Source organism: Saccostrea cucullata, unplaced genomic scaffold (genome assembly GCF_032062105.1).
Source record: "Saccostrea cucullata isolate Sc308-1 unplaced genomic scaffold, CSIRO_AGI_Scuc_v1 ctg2569, whole genome shotgun sequence".
In the NCBI taxonomy this organism is placed as follows: Eukaryota; Metazoa; Mollusca; class Bivalvia; order Ostreida; family Ostreidae; genus Saccostrea; species Saccostrea cuccullata.
Genome location: NW_026935082.1, coordinates 8,990 through 31,085, shown reverse-complemented (window position 1 = coordinate 31,085; position 22,096 = coordinate 8,990). Strand labels below are relative to the sequence as shown.

Sequence of the window (22,096 nt, the reverse complement as noted above, 5' to 3'; positions counted from 1 at the left end):
TGCTTTGAAATAAGCCCTTATATGATGAGCTAAATATTAATATCGTATAATAGAGCTTAATACATTGCCTTATTGTAAAAGTAATATAAGCTGTCAACTGTAAAAATCAGCGCTCCTCGTTAAAAGTCTGCTATATTGCACTACATGCATATTTGTTCGATTTACACAACCTAAAATACAGGTTCATTGTCCGCCCAAGAGACCCCGCAATAACTCCGAGGTTTTCGAGTACGTACTTTAGGAGTAAAACCAGGCACGAAAGCAGTGGTATTGGTTAATTATGTACACTATGATATTTCATTTGAATGAAAAATTTTCTGAAAGGGATTCCATTGCAAAAGCCTTCAGCTGAATATACTTGTTGAAGTGCAAAAATATGAACTAAATTTATTGAAAGAGGACCTTGGCATATATCTCGTAAAAAACGTGGTTTCAAAGTCATATTCTGATCTGCGAAGAACAGGAAAAAATTCTGAAAAACTTGTAAACATGAACCCTTTTAATGGAGAATACAGGGGATTGTTCCGCGCATGTAAGACAAAATACAGAACATTGTGTAACTTTGAGGAGCAAAATTACAGAAACACAATATGCAATAATTTGATAAAATCAATACCGGACAAATTTCGTCTCATGAAGATCACCATGAGGAATTCTATCAGTTAAAAAAAATCAACAAAGCTAACAACAAAGCAATATTTTCTTAAAAGTATAATAGATAAATTCCATGTCTTGAAAGAAAAACTACATAATATTCATTTCTTTGAACCAGACATTACTATCATTACAATAGGTAGTGCCCTTAGATTCCTGAAAAATGGAAAGAGTTCTTCCATTGGTATGATATCAAATGAAATGTTAAAAAATTAGGGATCTGTAATGTTAAAACCTCTTGAAAAAATAACTTTATACTTAATTCTGGTGTATTCATACTAATATCGCTACCTCGCCTTCGGAATTTCTCATTTTCGCGTTCGCACATTCGCACTCTCGTATCTTCGCCCTCTCACAATCGCATTTTCATCCTCTTACCTTCGCACTTTTTCCTTCGCCTTTTTTGTGGAGTTCTCTATCGTTGGAAGATAATTTTATTCATAAAATGACGTTGTCAGAGGATGAACCTTTGAAAATATATTTCCAACAAGGATTTTCGCATGCTCTTGTCAAAGGATAAAAGAATTACATGTATGACACCGTCATATGGGGACAACGAACTGTTTCAAGACCAAAAAGTCCATAAAACAATACAAAATAATAGCAGAGCAAACACAGACCTCGAAACATCAAAGGTGGCTTCAGGTGTCATGGAGGAGTGAGTATCCCCTGCCGACCGCTCAAACCTGCTGTGTGCTCCTTGTCATGATCGGGGAATAACGCCTAAAAGCTGTGGTCTATTTAGTATATAAATAATGGACTAACAATTAGTATGAAAAAAAAACGTCAGTCAGCATTTGACTCAAGGATAAATTGTATTTGCTGACAAGGTCATTGTATCGACCAAAGAACTTACAAAACGGTGACTTTAAACGAGAATGTTGATATTCTAGTTTCATAAACTTGCTTGTCAATAATTTACCTCGGTTTAGAAATTGTTCATACGTAGAGAATGATCTTGCGTATCGAATCAATTGAGATATATAAACTCTGTATGGAGGTGATGAAAGGATGAATTACACATTCTGTTTTCTAGCACAATAAACCAATGTATTGAATTCCAAATATGATAACTAAAGTTGTTCTTAGTTTTTTTTCTTTTTTAAAGAAATTTCAATTAAAACACGGACGCTTTTTATTAAACTGGCCTACCTATAATTCAAACTTGTATGCAAATGTTATAAGCAAGCTCTCGCTGAATATGGCCGAATCGGCTGAAACCTACAAACAATCAAGTAAAAACTGAGGTTCCGTGTCGCAGTAGGTGCTGGCACGAAAAAGATTCCTCCCTGCTCTATGGACCTTACTGCCGAGTATAGGAAAAAAATTGCAACTGGCCGCCGGCAAGTGGTGGCATCTCCAACTGAGTGAAAAATTCTCGAGAGGGACGTTCAACAGCAGATACAATTAAACTACAAGAATTAATGTAACTTGAATTAAATTGCTACTTGTCGACGTAAAACAACAAAATTATGCACGATGAAAGCTACATTTATTTCAAATCAGACCAGAAAAGAATATAGGGGATAATGAGGGCAGAATTCCTATAGTGTCAGATATTAAGAAATCACGTTTGATATGTTAATTGAGTGTTTAAAGAGATAAGCCCAAGAAGGGTAAAAAAAATGCCTCATCTAAAAAAAATAATGAAATATTGATAACATATAGTTTAGACTTCAAGCTTTATGGAACTGTTTTTTCTTTTCTTTTTTGATATCTATATATTACTTATTCTTTAAGATAGTTTGCAGTGTGACATTGCTTTACTGGAAAATTGCAAACAGAATGTCATAATTTATACACATGTATTACGTGAGGTAACGTTATATAAGGCCAAAATTATCTGATTGTAAAAACAGAAATGACTTGATAATGGATAATTGACTATCAAGTAGGACATTTTCAGTTTAATAGAAGAATACCAAAATTGACCAGTAATATTTTGTGCGATCCTTACAATGCAAAGGCCCAGTAGCAATGTTTTGTTTTTGAAAGTAAGTTGGGGATGGAGGAGACAACCACCACAAAAAATTAACATGCAGCAACAGTCTCCTGATAAACTGCACCGGTAATACAATGTTCGATTTTACTTATTCACTAAATACACCAAAAGGAATATTTCTTACTTCGTATATGTATATATATATATATATATATATATATATATATATATATATATATATATATATATATATATATATATATTTTTAACTTTTTTCTTTGTCTTGAGGAAGGGACAGGGCGTCCCGAAAATTTGACAATTTTTATTGTTCATGTCGTTGGTCATTTTTAGTGCTTATAAAAATGATACGTAAAAATGAAATATACTAGTAATTATCTGTCACAGTGATTGCACGTACTCAAAAATCCTATTCTGTTGGGGTTAGGGTGGCTTCCTCTATCAGTGCTTTAATGCAGGAATTTCCAGTCTTTAACCTTTTTAGAAATAGGCAGCATCTTAATAAAAATTTCATATCAAAGCTAGGCAGAAAAAAAGTTATCCTCCCCACTCTGTTACTGGAAAATATAAAATAAGATTTTAACGTGATTCATTTCAAAATTACAAGTTTTCTAAGAGAGTGCGCTTGCACCCCTTCATAAAAATCATTATTCATCCATTTAAAGTTATTTAGCAAAATCTTATGTATGAAATATTTGAGAAATGATTGTAAGAATGCACAAATATCCACCAAACCGATGCCCATTTTAAAAAAGAGTTTGGTTGAATTCAATGTGTATGGAATTATGATTGCAAGAAGATGTTCCTGTAAGCAGTTTTGCCCACACATTCGCTATTTTGTTAAGAAAATAGTCTATCAGTCAACAGATACAACTTATGTCATTATGTCAATGTAAATCAATAACCATCATTTTCAACATTATACCCTCTGAATATTCGAGTAAAAAAATCTGGGACGTGAAATCATCATAATGGGCGATGTTTTAAGTCACCGTTCTGAAATTAACAAATGTAAAAAAAAAAAAAATACAAGATCGATGAAAGTGTTCAGACATTCTATGACATTCTATGACATTAATTTTTCTACAAACTACACGTGCATAATAGTGGACTGTTAATATGATAAAGACATCATTGAGATTACAGCACACCTTTGAATATGATGAGTATATTCTTGAGCTTAAAAAAATCATTAACATGTAATAAGGCGACAATTTTTCATTTCCCAGATGTCTCTGTGTGTAAAAAGGCCTTTACTAATAAAGACAATAATAGCAACCTCAAAGCGAGTATACAAATATATAATTATATATGTGTGTGTGTGTGTGTGTGTGTGTGTGTGTGTGTGTGTGTGTGTGTGTGACATGATGAAACCAAAGTTAAGCATGTTCATACATATTCTAGTAGGATACCCCAGTATCCTAGGTACATTTACATGATATGTTTAAAGGTACAGATGATGCATCTCTGTAATTTGGCTTTCTCGCAGAATTGTAAACTTGTTGGGATTGAAGATCGTACATAATTTCAGCTTTCGACCGTCTGTGGTTTGCTGTCGTCTAATTTTGGAGTACAAATCTCCACAGAGGTACAACACAATGACACTGGAAGATATGCCAATACTGGAAATGACGATGGAGTAAGGGAAATCCATTGAAATACTATAAATACTATAATAATCCCAGCTTGAATCGATGGCATATAAAACTTCGCTTGTTGTTGTGTTCGCCATGCCCATTCGGTACACCATAATAGATTCAACAACAGCTTTAAAAAAAAGATAATTAAATACTTGATATAAGAAAACTTCAATTCGATAACAGGAACGCAATATTATATGTATTTTTTTTTTGCATGCATTACTTTATGACTGGAATTGACATCCAGCTAAGCTCTGACATTGTCTTACCGGCCAAAAGCACACTGACCCCCCCTGTTACGACTCGAGAAGAATTTCCAAAGTTCAAGAGCAGGAAAAAGAAGCCAATCACACAAAGATCCAAAACAGAAGTGCCCTCAATCTTAATTTCCATTAGGTCAGCTAAAAAAGGGATGAAATATTAATGTCAGTTAAGTGTGAAGTTTTGCATAACGTCACGATCTTTTTCGACAAATGCATCCGGTGTAAACAATTTACGTGTCTGGTCAACTCATATTATGAACATTGACATGGAAATAGTTTGTTGCTTGAGCGACAAATCAAGGATTGGAAGAAAGTTCCAGTCGTAAAGCTTGCAGTTAGGAGGCTTGTACAATTTACCTTGAGCGCAACTGTCAATGTAAATCGTGACGTGACGTATTACGTAAAACTTTACACGTAACTACAATTTATAATAACGCAACTATAGCCTAAAAATAAAGATTTTGTTTCTTAAAAATGCAAAATAGATTTTTGCAAATTGATGCATTCGAGTCAATTCTTTTTAGCGAAGTTGGGGGAATGAAAGATTCTTGCTTTAACATGTTGAACAGGAAAGAAATGTACTCTTTATATGATTATGTTAATCGTAAATCTTTAACAAAATATTGAAAATTTTCCGGTTTCAATTTAATGAATTGCTGACTTACGTAGACTGTTTCTTAGTTGTGAGGGAATCTCATAGAGTTTCTCATAGTCCACTCGAGCGCATGCTCCAGACTCACATTTATTGATGTACATGTAAAAGATGCTCATCTCCTGAGAATATTTAATCTGAAAAGATTTCGTAAATTATTTTGCAAACTACAAAGTAAATATATGTTTTCAGAATCTTTACTTAGCTCTCGATGATATAAAATAATTTCATTTAAATACCTGTAATTGCAATCAATGGAATATATTACTGCATGATTTGTATGATTTAACTGCTCACGCAGGGTTTTTTCCGTCATTTTTGTTTTTGTTTACGAGTACTACCCTAACAGACTACTAGGTTGCAAGAGAGAGTAATTTGTCCAGATTTTAAAAAAATAGACTGGGAGTAGATAAAATATAAAGCATTCATTCAATCATAAAATCTAAATAATACTTACATATATTTTTTTTAATAAGCGGAACTTTCTTTTCGCAAATTAAATTTTCATGGTTTATATCATTAACAAATAAGAATAATGGCGAGGAATTAATTTTTGCGAGCAGATTGTGGAGCGAATCCAAAATTAAATTCTAGCGAATAAAGCATGGTTTACAGTTTGTCAAAGATCTGACATGTCAAAAAGTACAAATCTGATTTCTTTCGGCGTTTAATTCACATTCCTGTCAATGTTATTTGATCTATCTAATGATCTTGTTTTTTTTTTATTTGTCCTCATTCGTCCTCCTCAGCATACGCTCGTTAGTCAAGCTTGTTTATTTGGGGTTTTTTGCCCATCATCCATCCTTAAACGTTATTTTGGAGAGATTGTCTTGAATGTATGTGAAAAATTAGTTGCACAATCTGAAACAATCTTTTTATTATTAGTATACAGCAAAAGAGAAGTATACATGTAGTTTCAGATCATTTAACAAACTGCATTGGCGATTTTTTTAATCCAACATATACATGTAAATCTTTGCTTAACAAACTGTACTTATGCATTTTATGCTTATGGTTTAAGGAGGAATGCCACACCAACTTTTTATTTTATAGATCTCTGAGTCAACCTTTTTAAACAATGGTTTCAGCATTAAAAGGCCGACATTAGCTCTCAAGTATTTTATATGAATTTTTTCGTATTTATTTCAAAGAAAACGAAAAAAAAATCTAAATTAGATGCTTTCTTGTGAAAATTTGCTGTAAATGAATGCATCACATGAATAACTTATAAAATATGTAAAGGAAAATAAATATACACGCATCATGCGTGTAATAAATATTTTATCCTATTCATCATGAATTAAAAATTAATTAAAAATATGTACTGATGACGGCGGAAGTCACATATACATGTACTGTAGGCTATAAATGTATCATAATAAACATTCAAAAAGTTTTGTTAATGAATAAATGTCGATTTTGTTAATGAGATTTCTTACCGTTTCAGTGTTCAGAGTTTCAGATGTACTGTTCAACAGAGAGCGTACAAGGGGGTTATACTAAAACAGAAAAAAGGCATGTTAATTTATCAAAGTAATTTGTTTTGATAGAACCACAGGCTTTTGGGTCGCTTGAAAAAAAATTGTGTGAAAAAAAAGGTATGGAACTCTTACACTGGGTACCGAATTTCGCTGATAGAATATCTTTTTTATTCACAAACTCTAAAATTCTACTTTCTATTTAAATCTATTCATAGGTGAATTCTTCATTTCTACCAAAGCTCATTCCAAAATTCCCTATATTTCTCGAGATATTTTGAGATCAATCCTAGAAATGACCTACTTTCTTTTACTCGACATAAGCTTGGGCCCCTAGCCATTTACATGTAAAACACAAAGGTGTTTGAAGAGCAGCGAAGAGTTGCATAGCATTTGCAAGATCTTTCAACATTTTAAAGTTGATTTCTTTCTCCGGATTGTAAGGTTAAGTTCGTATCAATTTCTTTCGCGAAAAATTAAGTTAAAAACGTCTCCATCAACAACTACACCGCTATGTTGATTATGAACGTAACAGAAGCTATGGTCGAACGATTTTTCCCCGGAATGCATATATAAATATATCTTTCGATTTTCAGAACAATTAGACCGCTAAAATGTCGTTTGTGACTTAGTAAGATCATATGATCCAATTAGAGAAAAACCACGTAAAGCTCGAATGCAAATGAGCAAATATTCATTGAGTTTAGAATAAACTCCGGGGAAGATTTTTCCTGTCGTTCCCGCTTCATAATTAGTGCAGGGCCCAAGCTGATGTCGAGTGAAAAAAAATTAGGTCAATTTCGGAATTTATTTCAGAGTATCTTGAGAAGTAGAAGGAATTACGGAATGAAATTTGGTATTAATGAAGACTTTTATATATGGATAGATATTGATAAAAAGCAAGATTGTAAAGCATTTGATTTAAAAGAATTTTATTGGCGAAAGTAGGTACCCTATGAAAAGAGTTTCATACCTTTATTTTTTTTCAACACCTCAATTTTTTTAAAGCGATCTACAGGCATGTGGATAGAACTAATATAAACATATATCACTGTTAGAAACAAAACATTCGTAATAGAAGAGGTATCTGCAAGAACATTTATTCTTCAAATACTGAATGATTATTCAGAATCAAGGCAATGGATATTCATTTTCACATCATTACTTGAATAGACATCTTATCAAGCCGAGTGAACGTTCAGCATTTTAAACAAGAGGCCCATGGGCCACATCGCTCACCTGAGAAGCTTTGACCATTCTGTTCTTTACCAGATTTCCCCCTTGTTATACATAATGCATCCCCACCCTATCCCACTGATTATAATTTAGACATTTTGAAATCTACACTACCCCATGATCCTTCCATGGGCACATATGTTTCAGCTTTTTTGGCCCAGTGGTTCCTGAGAAGAAGATTTTCAAAGATTTTTCCTATATATTTCTATGTAAAACTTTGATTCCCCTATAATGGCCCCGCCCTTCCCCCGGGGGTCATGATTCCTACAATTTAGAATTTACACTACCCCAGAATGCTTCCACATAAGCTTCACTTTTTCTGGCCCAGTGGTTCTTGAGAAGAAGATTTTCAAAGATTTTTCCTATATATTTCTATATAAAACTTTGATTCCCCATTGTGGCCCCGCCCTTCCCCGGGGGGTCATGATTTGAACAATTTAGAATCTACATTATACCAGGATGCTCCCACATAAGTTTCAGCTTTTCTGGTCCAGTGGTTCTTGAGAAGAAGATTTTCAAAATTTTTCCTATATATTTCTATGTAAAACTTTGATACCCCATTGTGGCCCCGCCCTTCCCCCGGGGGTCATGATTCCTACAATTTAGAATTTACACTACCCCAGAATGCTTCCACATAAGCTTCACTTTTTCTGGCCCAGTGGTTCTTGAGAAGAAGATTTTCAAAGATTTTTCCTATATATTTCTATATAAAACTTTGATTCCCCATTGTGGCCCCGCCCTTCCCCGGGGGGTCATTATTTGAACAATTTAGAATGTACATTATACCAGGATGCTTCCACATAAGTTTCAGCTTTTCTGGTCCAGTGGTTCTTGAGAAGAAGATTTTCAAAGATTTTTCCTATATATTTCTATGTAAAACTTTGATACCCCATTGTGGCCCCGCCCTTCCCCCGGGGGTCATGATTCCTACAATTTAGAATTAACACTACCCCAGGATGCTTCCACATAAGTTTCAGCTTTTCTGGCCCAGTGGTTCTTGAGAAGAAGATTTTCAAAGATTTTTCCTATATATTTCTATGTAAAATTTTGATTCCCCAATGTGGCCCCGCCCTTCCCCCGGGGGTCATGATTTGGACAATTTAGAATCTACACTACCCCAGGAGGCTTCCACATAAGTTTCAGCTTTACTGGCCCAGTGGTTCTTGAGAAGAAGATTTTTTAATGACCCAACCCTATTTTTCTCTTTTCTTGATTATCTCCCCTTGCGAGGGGATATGTCCCTTCATTTTAACAATTGAAATTCCCCTTCACCCAAAGATGCTTTGTACCAAGTTTGGTCAAAATTGGCCCAGTGGTTCTTGAGAAGAAGTCGAAAATGTGAAAAGTTTACAGACGGACAGACGGACGGACAGACAGACAGACGGACGGACGGACGACGGACAAAATGTGATCAGAAAAGCTCACTTGAGCCTTCGGCTCAGGTGAGCTAAAAATCTAATGTACTCTTCGACAAACACCATAATGGCAGCAGAGACATAAATAACGTTTTAATTTATGTCTCTGATAATGGTCACATTCTTTTGAGTCATGTTTTGTAACCTGTAACATTACGAGTAAATTGTAAGTGACATTGGTAAGTCATTTCTTGACAAAAATAATATTATGATGAAAATATTTCTTTTTGTGATGTGCTTTTATCATTATATGATGTAAGTTTAGTAACTTGACCCCCTTTCTCAAAATTTAATTCATTTCCATTTTTGTTTGTTTGATATGCATGCAGCACAAACCCATTCCATCCCTCAAACAGGTTGCCATTTGTCAGGCTTTTGAAAAAGTTTTTTTACGAGTTTTTTCCCTTATACTTGTCAAAGAAATCCTAAGATATATTTTCTGGAGTAGATTGCATTAATTTGAACGCCACTTAAAATTCCTAGATCCGCATACATGTATGTAGTATAATTTAAGCAGATCCTGCCCATAGCTAGGGTTATCTTTAACTCTGGGAGAAATTAAATTAAAAAAACTTACATCCATAATATCTGTTCAGTATAGAATTTATTTAAATGCTATTTCAATAAAATATTTCAATCAATATATCCATATCCGTTTTATATTTGAGTCATTTATTGTTGAATATATTCGAAAGAAGATGACATTAACATTATCAACAAGATAAAGCTTGGCGTTGCACATCACAAAAAGATGTTTGTATCCCATACGATACATTCAGGGCGTACTGGTATAGCATGTAAAACATTGCTTTATTCGATAATCACGTGATGTATATTCTAAATCTTGTGATTTATATTCAAAAACTTGTTATGTATGACCTAAATCTTGTAATGTATATTCTAAATCTTGTGATGTACATTCAATATCTTCTGATGTATATTCAAAATCTTAATTGTGATGTATGTTCAATATTTTGTGATGTATATTCAAAAACTTGTGTTGTATATTCTTAAATCTTGTGGTGAATGTTAAATATATTGTGATGTATATTCAAAAACTTGTGATGTATATTCTATTACAGTGTATCTTGTGATGTATGGTCGATATCTTGTGCATGATGTACATATATTCGAAATCCTGTGACCTATATTCTATAATCTTGTGATGTATGCGCGAAATCTTGTGATGTATATTCAAAATCTTATGATGTTAATTCAAAATCTTGTGATGCATGTTTTACAATCTAGTGATGCGTGCAATAGTATTGTATTATGGGTAATATGACGCAATAGTATTCTAAGAAAGTAAGGACAATTTTCATTGGTTAGAAATACTGAAAGTATACATCACAAGATTTTGAATATAAATCACAAGATTATCGAATAAAGCAACACTTTACTTGCCATACAATAGCTAGTAAAAGTACACGATTTATGGAAGATGCACTTCCCATTATGACAAGTGCACACCATATAATGACTGAATTACATTAGACAGTCCAGGCGTTTCATAAAAGTAACTGTGCAAGCTTATAGCAATTGAATACAATATCTTGCCTTATGAACTGATACAGGTAGCACTCTTGTACGTTCCCATTTTATAATTAACCATCCGGGTGTGATAATGGCCCAAACATAAAGGCAAAATGTGAGAGATACTGATACCAACACAGGCACTGCTGATGGCCTTTTCTCATGCATCCCGACAAACTGAAATTGAATATGATTGCGAACATCCTGCGATTACAGGAACAAATATTAAGTTTATGAACAATAAAAAAATGAGTAATTTATTTAATCTAAGTTTACTTTTATTTACTTTATTAAGGTATTCTTCTCATTCAAACAATGTTTAGGTTTAAAACATTTTACACATTTTATCGTTTGTATATACGACAAAAATTCAACTAAAATACAATTAACGATTATATAAGACAATTAAACATATGTCGGAAATGTCTTACGTCATATTTTTAGAAACACTTTTGTTTTATGAAAGCATTAATTCTTACCAGTAAGAAAGAAGGCCACGTAAACTGTAAACCCGGATGTTCTGCTGCAGGTCGATCATTAAATAAGTCTACCTGTGTGCAACAAGCATACATATATTTGATTTTGAATTTATCCTGCAGTGTATGCGATCTTTCTTAAAAACCATAAAATTTAATGTACTAGCTGTAAGAGAAAATTTAGAAATAAATTTTGTCACATTTACCCAAGCAGAAAAATGTGACACCTTTCTTTTTCTACAAAAGTACAAAAAAAAAAAAAATGGTGTACTTAGTAAAACATAAGATTTAAAATTTTTGAAAAAGTTTAAAAACTATTTATCTTCATTTATTTTAAAAGAAGAAAGTATCACTACATTCTATTCGTTACAATTTCCGACATAAAATAAAAACAATAAAAGAAAAAGGAAAAAATTATGAGAAAATTTACAGGAAAAGACAGACTGGTATAATTTTAAAAAATAATTGTTACTACAAATAATCAAAAATTTAAAGATTCTATATTCGTTATGAAGATAGGACAATTATGTGTAGAAGAAAGAAACTAGCTATAAGGATTTGCAGAGCCGTACATGTACATTGTACGCCTACATACATTGTAATGACAATTAATTTAATCGGTGAACAGTTTTGTTTTGTTGTGTAATGTTTATATGCATGCAAAAGAGGTGATTCCACAATACATTGATTTAAACTATACAAGAGGCCCATGGGCCTTATAGGTCACCTGAGCATTATGCAACAACTTTCCAGCGATTTAATTTGATTAATGTTTTAAGCAAGATGCTATGGCATTCACAATTTTGAAAGAGGCACCATTTGATCATCATAACAATACACTTAGCAGTTGCTTAGTTTGTTTACTTAATACCCATAGGCAGGGTGTGGGAACAAAAAAAGCATTTCAAGTAATTAGTAATATTCAGCAATAATCAGTAATGCCCCTATCACACATGAACCCCTGACCCTTAGGCCTAGATCCACACATTGCACAATTTTTGAAAAGGCACCCTTGCTTTTCAAAAATATTCGATTAATACCAAGGAGCAGATCTCATCCAGTTTCAGTATATAAGAACACCCCCCCTATGGTACCACCGAACCCTGGGGCCTTGAAATTCACAATTCTGGAAGATTAGGGTCCTTGCTCATCATAACTACATAGGTAGTTTATCTGCTTAATACCCAAGAGCAGAGAAGAAAATTTTCAGAGATTTAATGTATTTTCACTATATAATCATTAGAGCCCCACCCTATCACTAGAACCCCTGACCCTAGGGCTATAAAATCAAAATTTTGGAAGAGGTTTTCTTGCTCATCATAACTATGCACTTAGTTTAATTCCTAGGAGCAGAAAAGAATTTTTTTTCAAAGAATCATGTATTTCCATTATATAATCAATAGACCCCCACCCTAACACTAGAACCCCTGACCCTGGGGCCATTAATTTCGCATTTTTGGTAGAGGCACTCTTGCACATCATATCTATGCACTTAGTTAGTTTATTTAACACTCAGGAGCAGAGAAGAAGATTTTCAAAGAATTCATGAATTTTCACTATATAATCTAAAGAGCCCCACCCTAACACTAGAACCCCTGACCCTGGGGCCATAAAATTCACAATTTTGGTAGAGGCACTCTTGCTCATCATAACTATGCACTTAGTTAGTTTATTTAATACCCAGGAGCAGAGAAGAAGATTTTCAAAGAAACAAGCATTTTCACTATATAATCTATAGAGCCCCGCCCTAACACTAGAACCCCTGACCCTGGGGCAAAAAAATTCACAATTTTGGTAGAAGCACTCTAGCTCATCATAACTATGCACTCAGTTAGTTTATTGAATACCCAGGAGTAGAGAAGAAGATTTTCAAAGAAATAATGCATTTTCACTATATACTTATTTAGCCCCACCCTAGCACTAGAACCCCTGACCCCGGGGTCATAAATTTCACAATTTTGGTAGAGGCACTCTTGCTCATCATAACTATGCACTTAGTTAGTTTATTTAATACTCAGGAGCAGAGAAGAAGATTTTCAAAGAATTCATGACTTTTCACTATATAATCTATAGAGCCCCGCCCTAACACTAGAACCCCTGACCCTAGGGCCATAAAATTCACAATTTTGGTAGAGGCACTCTTGCTCATCATAACTATGCTCTTAGTTAGTTTATTTAATACCCAGGAGCAGAGAAGAAGATTTTCAAAGAAATAATGCATTTTCACTATATACTTATGTTGCCCCACCCTAGCACTAGAACCCCTGACCCCGGGGCCATAAATTTCACAATTTTGGTAGAGGACTCAATGCTGATTACAATCATGCAAACAGTTTAACTGCTTGATGTCCAGGAGTAAAGAAGAAGATTTTTAAAGATTGCATTAATTTTAGTGGTCCCTGCCCCACCCCCCAAGTCCCATGGGGGCAGGGATCATGAAATTCACAATTTTTGTTCCCCTTCACCCATAGATGCTTTGTGCTAAATTTGGTTGAAATTGGTTCAGTGGTTGCAGAGAAGAAGCTGAAAATGTTCAAATGTTAACGGACAACGCACAACGCACGACGCACGACGACGGACGAAAACAGATGGCAATAGGTCACCTGAGTTTACTCAGGTGACCTAAAAATGCTTTCTTTGTTTTCAACGGAAGCAGCTCTTGCAAATATTTTTTGCATTACGTACCGAATTTTCCGTCATTTTAGTTGAATTATTCCCCTAAAATAATTGCTTACATCAGGAACTCTACTTTCGATTTTTCAGAATAGTGCATTACGCGTGAGCAATGACGAAAAAAGAAAATACCAAGAATCAATGGGTACCACGAATTGATGAGAAACGACCATAAACATATCACATGGATTTATACATATTAACTCTTAACCTTAATACCTTTTACTCTTATCCTCAAAACCTACCAAAACAACTCTTTCAAGCTCATATCAGAATCATGTCGCTCTATGTTGAAATCTTTAAATAACTTATCATTTCCAACCTGGGATGCTTTTGTTTATACTAGTTTGTTTTAGCGTATTTCGATTCCGATAAAATTTTGAATGCAACTTATTGTTTGGGGAGAAAAGCAGGATTTTTTTTAGGTGGGAAAGGAGGCCTTTTGCACCTGTGAATGAGGACGGAGTTTGGTCCTGCCTTGGGTAGTGGGAAATCCTTGTATATTTTAATCATGCAGTACTCGAATATGAAATGGATACTGCCCTCTTTGTACACATGTACAGATAATTACAAAAAGATAATATACATGTATCATACCGTAAAATGAGATTTCCCTGTATGTTAGGTGTCTCTTGGCCAACATTGGTAAACTAATTATAGTACACATGCATGTGCATGGAATTAGAAGACATAAAATATGTGTTTCTGATAGGACTGGAATAATTCATGGAACTAGTACTGTCACTCAGCTGTTACTGAACTACTAAATGAGGATATAAGAAACTGGCCTATATACTCTAAGACAATATTCCCTTTGTTTGTGATTTTAGATTGTAAAAGATGGCGGCACCGCATCCGATATAGGCCGACACAGGTCAACTAAAACTTTGTAAATTGTAGATTTTATACCGATTGTAGCACAGGGTACTGACAAATGACATCATGTAATTATGTTCCCCAAACGGAGTTTGGGAACATATTGTTTTTACTCTGTTTCTTATTATTATTATTATTCTTTTTTCTTCTTATTTCTTCTCCGGTACTTTTTTGTGCGGAAGTGTTCTCAGAAACTGTTCACCAAACTAAGTTAAAACCTTTTTAGGGTTAATGGGTGTGTAGTGTAGGTGTGCGGAACGAAGGTCATTTTGCCCGCATACGCCTGCACGTGCGGGCGCGTTAAGTTAGTGAAATGACTGATATACTTAATATGGCCATAACTTTTACATTTTTTGATGAAATGCTTTGAAACTCATTATATAAGTATATATTAATAGTGTAGATAATATGACATGGTCAAATTAGCACGAACGCACGCGCATGCACGTGCGCTGCGCTCTGATTGGCTGAAACATAAATCTCAATATCTCTTTTGTTTTTTGACGAAATGCTTTGAAATTTTAAACATAGTCATGAACTAGGATATTCTACAATATGATATAAAAAAAAATTCAAAAAATCACGTGCATGCACGTGTGCTGCAATCTGATTGGCTGAAATTTTAAAAGGCTATATCTTCTTTGTTTTTTGATGAAATGCTTTGAAATTTAAAAAATAGTCATACTTTAGAATACCCAGCAATATGATGTCAAAAAAATTTCAAGAAATCACGCGCATGCACGTGTGCTGCAATCTGATTGGCTGAAACTTTAAAAGGCTATATCTTATTTGTTTTTTGATGAAATGCTTTGAAATTTAAAACATAGTCATACTTTAGAATACCCTGCAATATGATTTCAAAATAAAATTCAAGAAATCACGCGCATGCACGTGTGCTGCAATCTGATTGGCTGAAACTTTAAATGGCTACATCCCCTTTGTTTTTTTACGAAATGCTATGAAATTTAAAACATAGTTATACATTAGGATATTCTGCAATATGATATACAAAAAAATTCAAGAAATCACGCTTGAAACTTGAAATGGCTATAACTCCCTTGTTTTTCAACCAAACAGGTTTGGATTTAGAACATAGATAAATATATTGGACGCCTACAAGAAGGTATGGTCATCATGCACGTGAACGCACGTGCGTGCATTGGAAATAGTGAAAAAAAATACACTTGAATGAGTGATTTTGAATATTTATGGACTGAATGCTTAATATATAGTATATCAAAATATAATGATAGATAGTGTAGACAAGATATATGGTCATAACGCGCATGCATTCAAATGAGCACGGGTGCAATGCTAAAATTTGAATAATTGGTATCTTTCTGAGAAAACGTTGTTAAAGTAAAAAATGCACAGAATTTGTCGTATTTAATGAAGCTCACAAATATGGCACCAAAAGTGAGTTGGGGAGCGTTTCGTATCTGTAACGGTTCCCGTTACAATTAGCACTAGTTTTGAATAGTATATCTTTTAAACACATACCTGCAAGTTATCTTCTAACTATTCACCAATTTCTTTACACACATGTAAAAAATTACATCGGCGAGGAGTATATTATGGCAGGCCGATTGGTTCAAAATTATTTTTGCACAACGATCACGAGCTAGATGAAAAATATTCACGAGTAAAATAAAAATGCACGTATAGGTAAAAATTGCACACAAACATAACGAAAAATACACGAATCCGAAATTTTTTACAAGATTTAGGGGTATAATATGCACAAACAAAAAATCTAAAATTGCACGAGCAGAGGAAACTAAAAATTACACAAACAATACAACTGCGCATATCATTATTATGCACATAGAATATTCATCGTATTCTTGTTTTTGTGTACTCTTTATCTCTGCAATCATGTATATTTAGCTGGATGTAATCGAGAATGGAAATTAAATTTACTTAGCTTTTTTATTTCTTTGCTAACCCTCAATTCGATTTCTAGAGCTAATTATAATGTCAATCGAACACATGAAGTGTTTCCATGTGATCTATATGTGAGAATACTTCAAAGTTTTTTTTTCAAAATATTATGTTTTCTTGTATTGACCGAGATCCTAACTAATATATGGAAGTATTATTTGATGACATAAATTGTGACAAGAAGGAATCGTATAATGCGAGTTAAAAAAAAAAACCAAACAACAACATTGCATATGATGCTCTCGACTCCAAACTAAAAGTACATGAACCAAACGATAAACAGTGCGGTTAAGGTCTTCAATCCCTAATAAGAAGAAATTCAATGAAATTGAAGACATAACAGATATTTAGGCATTGAATACTCAGGTTATTTAGACATACTTCCCATTTATTAATATTAGTATGTTTAGTGGGATGTGTCTTAATTCATGACCTTGAATTTTGGTAAGAGTTATCTCCCCTTTTTAATTAATAAAAAAATCAATTAAGAAAAATTAGCTGGTAAAAAAATTGTTTTTAATTATCATTTTATTTGTAATATTTCAATGTCCAGTGCACGATGTTTTTTTTTCGATAGTGTCGACATCGCTGTAAAAATACCAGTCCTCCTAATATCATAACATATTTAAGATGACAATAATTCCTTTGTTTATCTCTCTATATATTACATTGTTTAACAATATAACGTCAGCATCTTGTTTACATTGCTTTCCCCCTTTCTGATGTTTACATTGTTCACATCGTGGACATCGCAATGTGGGTCGATATGGAGTCGACATCGTGTCAATTAACATTGCCCTTCTTATTTTTCTTGTTTACATCGTTTACATCGTCGACATCGCAATGTTGGTCGATATTGAGTCGACGTTGTGTCAACATTGTCCCTCTTATTATTCTTGTTTACATTGTTCACATCGTCAACATCGCAATGTTGGTCGATATCGAGTCGACATTGTGTCAACATTGCCCCTCTTATTATTCTTGTTTACATCGTTCACATCGTCGACATCGCAATGTTGGTCGATATCGAGTCGACATTGTGTCAACATTGCCCTTCTAATTTTTCTTGTTTACATCGTTCACATCGTCGACATCGCAATGTTGGTCGATATCGAGTCGACATCGTGTCAACATTGCCCCTCTTTTTATTCTTGTTTACATTGTCCACAACGTCAACATCGCTGTGTTGTTGAACTGGTAATTGAATTGATGTTGTGTAAACATTGCATTATTATCATTTTTTGTTTATATAAGTATCCGTGTTTGCCTATATCGAGTCGTCATCAAGTCATCATTATTTTTTTTTTTTTGGTCTTTTTTGTAAAATCGTGGACAATACATTTAACGCATAAAATCAATTAAGTTCAATTCATATTGATAAGGCAATACTAATATAATCTGTTTACTTTTTACACAATGTCACCAGGGCAATCTTTGACTCTTATGAGTCCACATCAGGTGTACATCAAGTATGAAGCATGTCTCTTACATTGAACTAAAAAAAATGATTTCCAACCTTAATTGAAAACAGTGTTTGTCATCTGTACAGTACATGCGAAATAATTTAAACATTAATTACATCGGGTTGTCAATATATAATGTAGAAATAAAAGCAATGTAGACAATGTAAACGCGATATCGTATCAACATTGTTTACATTGCGATGTCAACGATGTCGTCATGTAGAAAAATAACAATGTAGACGATGTAAACGCGATATCGTATCGACATTGTTTACATTGCGATGTCGACAATATCGAATTGATTAAGGGAACTGGACATGAATGCATCTTTCCACCACAGGATTTATTGATATTCAAATTATCTGAATTTTTATTTTGAAAAAACGCTTTTCCCCATAGACTTCAATGCAATCTTTATTAATTAACTACTGCTTAATTAATGAACTTTTTGAAAATTTCTCGTGGGCAATCCTTTTCCACTATAAAATGCTTTAATATAAGATCAGAGTATTGTGTACTTGACGAACATTTAAGTTGGTACCATAAGGGATTGAAATCATTAAAAAGGGCCTTGATTTTCTAAAAAAAAAATTGTTAGAATTATTCCTTATAATTTAATTCCAGTGTAGACAATGAGACAATATTTCCACCGGAAAAAGACTTCAAATTGAGCATTATTTTAAAAGTAACGTCAAGCGGTGTAACACGTTTTTGACGTAACTCATTGTGACGTAGGCAATTTATATTATCCAAAATATTATATGTTCCTCTGAATGATTCAGCCAATGAAACTGCTTGATACAAGTGAAATTAAATTATAGGGAAATAACTCAAAACCGGAAGTGACTTTTTGAAATTTTAGATAGCATTCTGATAGAGTTTAGTAACATCTATCAACTCAGAAAATTTGAGCAAAATCCAAGAGAAATGATTAAAATATGAGGCCTCAAAGTTGGCATATACAAAAGGAAAAAAAAAAATCTTAATCACCAGAATCAGTAGAAGGGAATTACAAGATCTTTTAAATGATATCTCGAAAAAAGGGCTGGCCCCTAAACTAAGGGATCTAGAGGGGCCAAAAGTGTTTTCCAGATATCTCAAGAAGTATTGAGAATTTGTAATACATCCAAGAAGCAATGTTGTTTAAAATGTCAAGCTTACTCTAATGAGGTCGTCAAAATGCGTCCGGCGATGTCACTTACGGTCAAACCGGAAGTAGTCAGAAAATGCATATTTTTGCTGTTCTTGACAAGTTTTTGGGTAACATATATCACAGGAAGCACAAAACTTAATTTTCCGTCCATCGACATCAAAATAGCCAAAAAAAGCTTATTTATTAGATTTTGATGCAAAATTGAAATTAAAAAGTGACTGGAGACGACTAAGCTCATTGCTTTCCTTTTGCTGACGTCACTTCCGGTCAAAACAGGACGGAAGACCTTCTCTTTGCTTTGCAACGAGCTTTGCTCTAGTTTTTTTTTAATTTAAATAAACTGTCTATATAGCTTTTGAAAATGTATAATTTATAGATACAATTTTAACGGAAATTACTTGTATAAACATAAAATTAACACTTGCATAATCACACGATTAATTACCGTAAGTTGATTATATTCATGAAATTGGTAGAGTTATTGCTGTTATAATCATAAAGCTGTAGAATTAATTTTTGCACTCTTCATTAATTCGTACCTATTTTATTTCCTTTACCACTCGGAATAGGAAATTATATATATACCTTTTTTCATTTTATTGGATATATATTTTTTAACTTAAAAAAACTTGGTATTACCTTAGATGTACACAGCATGTATTTAGATCTAACGTCAAACATAAAAATTTTATTCTAATAAAACATGTATTCATACTTATAAAATATCAGGATATCAGTTTTGCTTGGAAATCTTTACCGTACTTTGTTATGAATTCCTTCCATGAAATCTCATATTTTCAATATAAGCTACTCAATAAAAACAAGACATTTCTTGTAAGCGCTACCCTCATTCGTAATGGCGATTACATGATGTTTTCATTTTAATAAAAAGGACCAGATAAAAGGAGAATATATATACTCTATGTGCTTTATGCGCTTAATGTACATGCGCTTTTGTGTTTTGTTACTTTTAAAACATTGTGATTTACTATGTACATCTATGCTTACAATGTTACAAATAGGAAGCAATAAAAAAATATTAGAATGGATACAGAAGTGTAATAGAACGTGTTTTATCCCTCTTGAAAATTGCAAATAATTTATGTCCTTTACGGAGCTCTATGGGTAGCAACTATTTTCCAAGACAACAAATTCTGTTTATATTTCAAATTCAAATTTGAATTTTCTTCCACACTCACTGGAGAAGTTTATGATGTTATAAATACACTTAAATATTCTGAAGTATCATTTATCTACTGTATATGAAATGTTATATCATGTATATAATGTTCATTGATTTTTGTTTCCAACTTAAGTTTCTTTAATTCTATAAATGTTTTTTTAAAGGACATTTTATTTTTTCAGGACCCTCTTAACACTAATGATAAACGTTTGTTGGCAATTGAGAAAATTAAATCTTGTGTACTGTAGGAAAAAGAATCTTGAGATTTGTTTTCAAAACAGATGCATAAAAAGCTACATGTAGAGTATTTAATGCATGAAAAATGTTTAAAGACAGAAATTTTATCATCAGTCAAAATCAATTTTTTGCTTACTTGAAATATGAAAATTCAAATTAAATGATCAATAATTTTATTTTGATTTAATGAATGTACATGTTTGAATTGTTATAAAATTAAGTAATAAGCTATAGGGCTAAACAGTATTGCTGCATAATCAAAATTTTATAGTGTTTTGTATTGTCTTGAAGTTCATAAGTTTATGGAAACAACTTGCACAACTAATATGACACTAATCGGGGTACAGGTTACCAATGAAATATGTTTGTATTACTAGTTATATACAGTAGTAATACAGCAATACAGACCTGCAATGTGATTTTACTTTTCAAATTGTTAAATGATTTTGCCTATATGAAACTTTTTATTTGTTCATAATATTAATAAATGATGTGAAGTTAGTCTCTGTGAACTCTGAATATCAGTAGTGTCTTGTTTCATTTGCTCAAAGGAATGTACACTTGATGAATATGGTGTCTCTCATATTTAAAATGGGCTTAATATGCATAAGAGTACTTCATAATGGAATGGACTTTAAAGTGAAATAATGCTGCAATTAGCTTCATGTAACATTAAATAAAAAGTGAGCATAATGCATGAAACTTCAAACAAAATCATTTCATGTATATTAAAATTATTGTCATGAAAACATGAAATAAAAGAAGAGTATTTTATGTGAAATTCCACATAAAATCTTAAACTTGATTTATAAAAAATATTAACAAGAGGCCCACGGGCCTTATAGGTCACCTGAGCATTATGCAACAACTTTCCAGTTATTGAATTTGATTCATGTTTTAAGCCAGATGCTATATGACATTCACAATTTTGAAAGAGGCACCATTGATCATCACACGAGGGTTGATCCAAAATGTCACAACTTCGATAAAATTGCTACCCGTCGACGTAAAATAACAAAAATAACAATGATGGAATCTACATTTATTTAAAAGTGGACCTGAAAATTTCAATTCAACATGATTTATACTTTTCAAAATATCGGAGTAAATACAACGTGCGATTATGGTAGTCGCCGCACCTAAATAACGTCATATGACAGATACGCGCCGTCATACATTTAAACGCTTCCCATCGTTTCATTAAAAACATTTGAGATCCACGAACACGTTCACGAATTTCACTTTCTTAAAGAACACTTTGTA

General features: G+C 33.1%; 1 protein-coding gene across 3 annotated transcripts; it reads right to left on the bottom strand.

Annotated features, from left to right (window-relative positions):
* Positions 1-481: 481 nt before the first annotated feature.
* Positions 482-16,510, bottom strand: LOC134241847 (uncharacterized). Of its 3 annotated transcripts, XM_062723871.1 has the most exons (7): positions 16,357-16,510; positions 11,311-11,382; positions 10,856-11,008; positions 6,609-6,668; positions 5,183-5,306; positions 4,524-4,655; positions 482-4,381 (listed from the first exon to the last, which is right to left on the bottom strand). In XM_062723871.1, the coding sequence occupies exons 3-7, from the start codon at positions 10,997-10,999 to the stop codon at positions 4,059-4,061; spliced, it is 783 nt and encodes a 260-aa protein (XP_062579855.1). In that variant the 5' UTR covers positions 11,000-11,008; positions 11,311-11,382; positions 16,357-16,510; the 3' UTR covers positions 482-4,058. The 3 variants fall into 3 exon arrangements, with proteins under 3 accessions (XP_062579855.1, XP_062579857.1, XP_062579856.1); XM_062723873.1 differs by lacking the exon at positions 11,311-11,382; XM_062723872.1 differs by lacking the exons at positions 11,311-11,382; positions 16,357-16,510 and adding an exon at positions 14,226-14,324.
* Between the last annotated feature and the right edge of the window lie 5,586 nt (positions 16,511-22,096).

Bases quoted from the DNA above. Each gene is read 5' to 3' on its own strand.
- LOC134241847 (XM_062723871.1), bottom strand. From the start codon at position 10,999: ATGCATGAGAAAAGGCCATCAGCAGTGCCTGTGTTGGTATCAGTATCT. The intron at 5,307-6,608 runs GTAAGAAATCTC...AAATCTTTTCAG, and splicing joins AAACTCTGAACACTGAAACG to ATTAAATATTCTCAGGAGAT. The intron at 4,656-5,182 runs GTAAGTCAGCAA...TCCCTTTTTTAG, and splicing joins ACAACTAAGAAACAGTCTAC to CTGACCTAATGGAAATTAAG.